This window comes from Rutidosis leptorrhynchoides, chromosome 2, assembly GCF_046630445.1.
Source record: "Rutidosis leptorrhynchoides isolate AG116_Rl617_1_P2 chromosome 2, CSIRO_AGI_Rlap_v1, whole genome shotgun sequence".
Taxonomy (NCBI): Eukaryota; Viridiplantae; Streptophyta; class Magnoliopsida; order Asterales; family Asteraceae; genus Rutidosis; species Rutidosis leptorrhynchoides.
Window position 1 is genome coordinate 348,809,856 of NC_092334.1, and position 9,094 is coordinate 348,818,949.

A 9,094-nucleotide genomic window follows, 5' to 3' on the forward strand; every position below is an offset into this window, starting at 1 on the left:
TGAGGATGTTTAAAATCCATGAAAATTTGATTCTACCATTTTCATGGCGTCTCACATTTTTTTTAACCTAATTATTGGCCGAAGGTTCATTCGGAAGCAATCTCTGTATCCATGGAACATTGAGAGGGAAAACTTTCACTACTTTTAGGGCCTTTCACTCTGGGTGTAGAAAATGATTTTTTTTAATTCTAGGATAGGTAAAAGATTGTCTACTTCTTACCTACATCATACTCCACTTTTGTGGGATTGAGTTTGTTGTTATTGTTGTTAAATGTCATAGGTTGTTTACCGGTAGATACAATGCACAACACATGGTTCCTATTGCTGCTGAGTTACCAACATGTCTATAGGATATTTAGAGGGAGCAAAGATATTATATGAGCTTTCTAATAATCTATAGTATCATACTAGGTATAAATCTTTAAAATAAAGATGCCATAAATAAAGATTATTTAAGTTTAAAAAAATTTAAAAATAAAGAAATTTTTTTAAGCCCCTCATAATGATGTCATTAAAATAATTAATTATTTTTAATAAAAATATTAATATTGTTAAATTGTATAATATATGATGCATTATGTACAATCTTATGATAAAATACCCTCATGTCCATATGTACGATATTTGAAGCATTATGTACAACCTTATGGTAAAATACTCCCATGACCATATGTACATAATTTGAAACATTATTTACAACCCTATAATAAAACACCCCCATGACCATATGTACGAACTTTAAAATAAATTGTAGAATCTTTCATAAAACACTCCATGAACACATGTATAAACTTTGAAGCATATTGTACAACCTTCATATAATAATTATATTTTAGTTTTTTTTTTTTTAAATTAAAGAGACATTTATTATTACTAATAATTATTATTAAAAACTATAAACACTCAATTTTAGAGCAGACTTTATTATCATTATATTATTATTATTCAAATATGGATTCTGTTTACGGAATTAATTACGTTACATATGTATGCGAAATACATGTCTCGGTAAAATGTTGTAATGTAGGTTTTATGACAAGAAAACTAATAATTGTGATGAAAATTGAAAGAAAGTGGTGGGAGAATAAATGTAGTTTATTTGTTCTGAACAAGTTAAGTATATAAATATGTTTGTAAAAACAACGACAAGTTTTTTAGTCAGAATCTGTGATTTCACGGGTCACTAAACTAAATGACTTTAACATTTACATTCACTTAATACCTAAAATATATCATTAAACTGTTTCGTTTAAAAAAATTCCTGGTTCCACGGATCATGAGTAATAGATTATTCCTCATACAAGCGCGAGTTTCTAAATATTATCGATAGTTGATACAGTATAGTCAAAGAGATAACTAGACCTTACCATTTAGTGATTACATAAAGATCGTCTTCGGGTCAGTATATTAGCTGTCATCTATATTTTGAATGCCGAACTTGCATCCACAAAAATTTTAGTTATTGAATATTTTTTAATATGTTTTCTTAAATATAAAATATGTATATAGGCATGCAAGACTTCACACCAGGAAATTTGTATTTATAAAGAAAATATGAGATTTACCTTTAATTTTGTTAAAACAAGACCATACTGAAGTTCGATAATGAAGGCTTGCTTATCTTTAGCCGCTAGAATGAGGAACAAATTTGTTGCACCAAATTCATACTTTCAAGATCATATCTTTTAAATCCTTGGAGTATAGTATAGTGCAAATGATCCAAAAATGTAACATAAGTTACTAAATCTGACAATCAATGTAACCCCCAAAAAAAGTTGCCGAAAAGGATTTTAATTTAATTTTTACGCAAGAAACGGATTGCGTGTTTACAAATTTTAAAATTGAGGTAATATCCAATAAATAAAAAAAATTAAAATCGCGAATTACTTCAAATTGAAAGTTGGGACAGATTCCTAGTGCTTCGAATATCATTTGTTTTGAAGCAACTTGATCCAAAACATCACGAAAAACAACGAATCGAGATGAACAAGTCGTTTTGTTCAAACGACTTGTTCATCTCGATTCGTTGAATTTCGTGATATTTTGGATCAAGTTGCTTCACAACAAATGCTAATCGAAGCACTAGGCTTCTGTTCTAACTTTCAATTTGAAGTAATTCGCGATTTTAGATTTTTTTTTTCATTGGATATTACCTCAATTTAAAATTTTTAAACACGCAATCCTTTTCTTGCGAAAAAAATAAATTGGAATCCTTTTCGGGCTTACACGATTTGAGAGTTACCTTGATTGTCAAATTTGGTAACTTATATTAACTTTTTGGGCCATTTGCCCTATAGTATAATAACCGGATATGCTGAACTTTAAAATCCAAGAAACAATAGCAACACACTTGCTAAAGCAAAAACCTGAGAAGGATCTTCCTGCCTTACATATATGACACATGACGTTTAAGTGGACAACTATAAGATAACTAACAAAATAATTTCAGAACGAGATGTTAACTATCAAATTTTAAAGACAAAAAACATGAACGGAAACAATGCTTTGTAGTTAAAGAATGAGTGTCGGAAAAAACAATCTCATCCAGCAAAACTATGTATTTACACACAAATTTACCTCAGTATCAACCTTAAACTGCAACTTGGATACTTGACATCATACTTTGATCCACACCACCGCAACTTTAGCTGTATCAAGTTTTCATTTTTAAATAAGTAAATTGCGCGATATATAGTTAAGTTATGCAATTTATAAGAAGGTTTAAGAGTACATCTACTTTATTAAACATGTCATTGACTATCAAAGGTTTCCTACTATAGTATGCATCTCATGCCTACATTATAAAGAGAGAAGTGAAAAGGATGGTTGTCGATGAATATCAAATAGAATTAAATAGCAACTAATGCATGAATTGACTCTAGAAAACTAAAACTTTTACAAACAAGAAAGAGATTATGTTGTTTTGACGGCTCTGTGTGATGGATAGATCTTTATCAAGAAAAAAATTTAAGGGTTTAAGCAATTGTTCTGATTTTATTTGTTTATTTATGTTAAGCCAAACATTTAACGGTCTAAGCAATTTTCACTGACATCATACATTGTATGACAAGTTCGAAAAAAAAACTTGTTCGAACTAATTGTAAAAAGATGGGTTAATGCTAAAAATAGGCTACAAACTTACACAAATGTACCGATGTTGCCCACAAACTCATTTCCGTCATACTGTCGCCTATAAACTTTGAAAAAATGTGCTAATATCAACATTTTGGCGTTTTGACATGTTACGTACTATTTTTGACCTGCTTTTTATTTATTTATTTTTTTTTTATTAGAATTAAGGTCCATCCACGAACGACACGTGTCAATTTTGACCGGTTTAGGCGGTAGCAAGTCATTTTTGTTTACATTGGTACACTTTTTGAAAGTTTTTGTTTATATTGGAACACTTTTTGAAAGTTTGTAGGCGACAGTAGGACGGAAATGAGTTTGTGGGCGACATCGGTACATTTGTGTAAGTTTGTAGCCTATTTTTGACTTTAACCCTAAAAAGATAGATCTCGACTAAACACCCATTTAAAAACAATGGTGACTAAATTGGAGTTACAAATAAAAAGATATGATAATTCAATGTTCGAACAAGAGTTAGAACTCAAATCGGTTCGAACACGAGTATGTTAGAACACATCTTTTTGAACTCGGTGAAAATTTTTAGAGTTAGAATACATATATGTTCGAACCGAGTTTGAACATGTTAATATGAGTTAGAACAAAATCTTGTTTGAACAATATATATATATATATATATATATATATATATATATATATATATATATATATATATATATATAAAATGCAAGAAAATTTGTATTAATATTTATGACATATAGAAAGTTTGGACTTTTTTGGCCATGCCCATTTTCGAGTGCTACCCTATATAATTACACTACCCTATATAATTACACTCCAGTTGGGCATGTGCTATAACCCAGAACAGAAGCAATTAACTATAATGCCTAACAATTAGATAAAGATAGGTACTCAACCAAAGAGGCATGGTGAGAGAAAATAGAGAGAGAGTGTGGAGAGAGGCGGGCACGGGCAGACGCGGCGGCGAGTACAACGGTAACTTCAGGCAACACTACAAGAGTTCAGGCAAAAACCGATTAACGTCTTACATGTTCTTCAATTTTCCGAATGATTGGGCGGTTGTCGATATGTGGAAATTATTCAAACCATACGGAGCAGTTAGGGATGTCTTCATTCCATCCAAAACTCTTCGTAACGGCCATCGATATGCTTTTGTCAGATTTGGTGAGGTGAACGACGGTGACAGGTTACTCAAATCACTGGAGACGATCAAGATTGGTGGTGAACTGATTAAGATCTTCAAGGCTACTTCTAGGGGTCCAAAACCAAATGGTGCTTCTGGTCCCAACCCTAATGTGATCAATGGTCAACCACGTATGTTTCCGGTTGGGAACCGTTTCCAGAATGGTAGGAGGTTTAACGAGGTAATAAACAATAGGGATGATTTAAGGTCTACAATCAACAACAAAAATATCGATCTAAGATCAACCCTAAATGCAAAAAGAAAACCTGAAGATGGAGATGGTAATTTAAGATCTAAGTTGAATGTGGAAAGTCAAGACACTGCTAATATTCAGAAAGCAACAGAAGCTGAAAAGATTGTGTTGATCAATGATGACACAAACAATCAGAACCAATTATCAAAGGCAATCGTATGCGAAGCTAAATCCCTAAAAATTCTTAAAAATCTTAAAAGTATCTTTAATGAAAAAGGTTTTGGGGAAACACAGATCAAACTTCTGGGGGGTCTAAGTGTGATAATAATCTTCAAAAAACGACACGACTGCATCTTCAGTTTTTAATGATGGCACCCACCCACTCAAGAAGTGGATCCACAAAGTTCAATTATGGGATGATGATTTTTGGCCAGAAGGAAGAATGGTATGGCTAAGAATTTCTGGTGTACCGGTTCAGTGTTGGATGGATAGCACTTTCATGTCCATTGCCAACCTTTGGGGGGTCCCATATGAGTTAGACAACTGCTCCTTCGAAGGCAATCAAACTCGAAACCATGGCAGAATCTATGTTAAGCTTAGGGAACCTGGTAAAGTCAAATGTAACCTTAAGATATTGTATCGTTCTAAGGTCTACTTCATAAGGGTCAAGGAAGAAAAGAAAAATTGGTCCGGGTCTGATAATTTATTCGATGATGATGTTAGCTTTCTTAGCTCAGATTATGTTGATTCCGGTGAGTATGCAAACAGTGAAGATGACTATCCTACTGACAATGAAGGGAGTTTCTTCCCTTCGGATGAGGAATTTGCTAGGGAGAATGGGAATGATTTTATTAGGTCTTTTAATAATAAAGATGGATTATCTGATTGTTATGATGGTGAAGATGACGATGGATATGATGATTTCAATGATGTTGAGGATGATATTCCGGTAACTCGCAACTCGCCGGTGGCCAACAGTCCGGTGGAAGACCTCAATTGTCCGGTGGAAGATCTAGAGTCAGGTTGCATGGGGACTGGTAATAATCTTGAGAACAACAGTCATGATGATGTGGTGAAGAAAACGAGGAGCAGTAACTACCCAAACCCTAGTCCCAAAAAAGATATTACGGGCTCTCCAGATGGGCCAGATAATATTAATGGGCCAAATGAAGAGTTTGTAAGTAATAATGGGCCGTTGAATGATGGCGATGATGGGCCTGATTTGGCCAAGCAGAAGGTTGGCAATGATGGGCCTGTTTTGGTCAGAGAAAAGGTGTGTAATAATTCAACAAAAAGTGATACTGGGCCAACGAAGCTACCCAATGATAGTGGGCCGCATTCCAAAAAGTTTGAAAAAAATAAATCATCTAAGAAAAATAGTGAGGCTAAGGCTACAGGCCCGTCTTCTTGCATCCCTAATTATCCAACTACAAATCGACGTTCAAAATCCGGATCTTCTAATTCACAGCGGGGTTCTGAGATCTCCTTTTGCAATAACTGTTATTGGAGTGCAATAGACAATCAAAGAGCCTCGTCTAGAATTAGGAGAATAAAAGAGATGACTAGCAAAGGAATTAATCTTGATGAAACTCACAAATGCAAGTCGTGTGGTACAAAAGCAGTCCTTAAGAGATCACATTCGAAAGCTAAGAGTTCTAGCAGGTGTTCTGATTCCCTATTACATTCTATTGGTGAGGAAGAAATCAGGGAGTTTGGCAGCTAAATCGGGTTAAGGTGGAATGCCTTTAACCCTCAGTAAGTGCCACTTTCCCATATCGTTTAACTATAGTTTTATTATGAAGATTATAACGTTAAATGTGCATGGTTTTGGTGTAAAAGGGAAATTCGGGTGGGTTAAAGACTTATGTTTTTGTGAGAAACCAGATTTTATTACGATTCAAGAGACAAGATGTAAACAATTGAATGAGCAATGGGTTGGGTCCTTATGGGGTAATAGTGACTTTGGGTTTATTCAAAAGGAAGTAGTAGGGAAGTCGGGTGGTATGCTATTGATTTGGGATACGAAATCTTTTAGTGCGACAAGTACCCTATGTAGTGATTATTTTTTGGCGGTTAGAGGTAAATGGATAGGATCGGGAAAAGAATCTATTATTGTGAATATATACGGGCCTCATGATGATGCGAGTAAAAAGATTATGTGGAAGTCCTTAGATAGTGTTTTGTCGGGTGTTGGTATTGATTTGGTGTGGATATTATGCGGAGACTTTAATGAGGTTCGAGAAGAGTCGGACCGTATGAATTGTGAATTTAACAAAAGACGAGCAACTAGATTCAACGACTTCATTAATAGAAATAACTTAATTGAAATTCCAATCAATGGCCGAAAATTCACTAGAATAAGCGATGATGGGGTAAAGTTTAGCAAGTTGGATAGGTTTCTTGTGTCCGATTTATCCTTTGATGAATGGAGTGACCTCTCGGTGGTCCCACTTGACCGAAGGGTTTCGGATCATTGTCCTTTAATGTTAAGAGATAAAATCATAGACTATGGGCCTAAACCGTTTAAAATTTTCAATGTGTGGTTTCAAAAGGTTGGGGTGGATGCTATTGTTGAAGGAGGTTGGAGTAAACCGGTTACTAGTAGGCGTCTTGATTGTATATTCCGTGATAAATTGAAAAACGTTAAGTTCGCGCTTAAAGAATGGAGTAATAACGAGTTTGGTTCTTTAGATAGTGAAATCAATATACTCAAAAAAAGGTCGAAGAGTGGGAGAAAAAGGCCGAAAGCTGTCCTCTTGATGATGATGAAAGAAAAGTATGGTTAGAGAAAGAGAACACAAAAATCAACATGTTAAAACAAAAAGCTAGAAATCGTTGGGTTGTCGAGGGGGATGAAAACTCAAATTTTTTCCATTCGTCAATCAAAAGAAAGAATAATAAGAGTAACATTCGGGGGCTCAATATCGAAGGGGAATGGAATGAAAACCCAGATGTGGTCAAATTGAATATCAGAAGCCACTTCGAGAATATTTTTGGTGCTAAAAATTCCAACAGGCCTTGCTTATGGAATTGGTTCTGCCCAGTTGGGCCTGATTCACGTAATGGGCCTGCAGTGGGTAAACTTTCACCATCATAAGCTTCTGATTTGGAACTAAAATTCTGTGAAAAGGAGGTTTGGGAGGCCATTAAAGAATGTGGTGGAACAAAGGCTCCGGGTCCCGACGGTTTCAACCTAAGTTTTTACAAAAAAATATTGGAATCTAATTAAGGAAGATCTTTTGAACGCTATAAATCAATTTTGGGATAAAGGTGATTTTTCTAAAGGTTGTAATGCATCCTTTATCACCCTCGTCCCCAAAAAGTCGGATCCAACCTCTTTAAACGATTATAGACCAATTAGTTTGATAGGGAGTTACTATAAAGTCATTGCGAAATTGTTATCCAACCGCCTTCGTAAAGTTGTTCCTAATCTTGTGGGTCACGAACAAAGTGCTTTCATAAGCGGTAGAAATATTTTAGACGGGGCACTAATTGCGAATGAATCTCTTGATTACTTGAAACGATCGCGTTCGAAAAGTCTTATTTTCAAAGTGGACTTTCAGAAAGCATTTGATTGTTTAAGTTGGGAATTCTTAGTAGAGGTTATGGAATTTATGGGATTTGGTGTTCGATGGCAACATTGGATACTTTCTTGTCTTAGATCGGCCTCAATTTCGGTTCTCGTTAACGGTTCTCCTACTAGTGAATTCAACTTGGCAAGAGGGGTGAGGCAAGGCGACCCGCTTTCCCCCTTTCTTTTCATTCTTGAGCGCCGAAGGTCTTAATGCACTCGCTAAATCCGCGGTTAATTCTAATCTTTTTTCCGGTGTTAATATTGGAAGTGATCGAATTTGTATCTCCCATCTCGAATATGCGGATGATACAATTTATTGCGGGGATTGGAGTAGTCAAAACATGTGAAACTTGATGAAACTACTTAAGTGCTTTGAGTTAACCTCGGGACTAAAAGTGAATTATAAAAAGAGCAAGTTGTATGGTGTGGGGGTAGATTCGTCCGAAGTTGAGTTTATGGCAAAATGTTTTGGTTGCGCTTATGATTCACTACCCTTTATCTATCTTGGTTTACCGGTTGGTGCTAAATCAAATAAAATTAGTTGTTGGGAACCGGTTATCGATAAATTCTCGAAAAGGCTTTCGGATTGGAAAGCACGTACGATGTCGATTGGTGGTCGCCTAACTCTTGTAAAATCGGTGCTAAATAGTCTTCCGTTTTACTTCTTCTCACTCTTCCGTGCCCCGCCATGTGTGATCAAAAAACTTGAGAGTGTGAGACGTAATTTTTTTTGGGGCGGGACGGGGAATGACTCCAAAATTTCATGGGTCAAATGGGAGGAGGTTTTATTACCATACGGGGCGGGTGGGTTAAATTTGGGCTCTTTAAAAAGCAAAAATTTAGCCTTGATCGGCAAGTGGTGGTGGAGGTTTTTAACCGAACCCACCGCTTTGTGGGTCAAGGTTATTTCTAGCATTTATGGTCCCTCGGGTGGGTTCGATTTGGCCCGTAATCATAAACTTATTTCATGTAATACTACTTGGGCAAATATTGTTAAAGCAGATGATCAAATCAATTCCACCGGTGTTGCGTTCAA

At 35.4% G+C, this 9,094-nt stretch overlaps 1 protein-coding gene across 1 annotated transcript; it reads left to right on the forward strand.

Annotated features, from left to right (window-relative positions):
* The first annotated feature begins 6,280 nt into the window (after positions 1–6,280).
* LOC139888909 (uncharacterized) lies at positions 6,281–7,270 on the forward strand. The gene has a single exon (XM_071871890.1). It carries the CDS (start codon positions 6,281–6,283, stop codon positions 7,268–7,270), a length of 990 nt encoding a protein of 329 aa, XP_071727991.1.
* The last annotated feature ends 1,824 nt before the right edge of the window (positions 7,271–9,094 follow it).

Coding starts and splice junctions, on each gene's coding strand:
- LOC139888909 (XM_071871890.1), top strand. CDS start 6,281: ATGAAGATTATAACGTTAAATGTGCATGGTTTTGGTGTAAAAGGGAAA.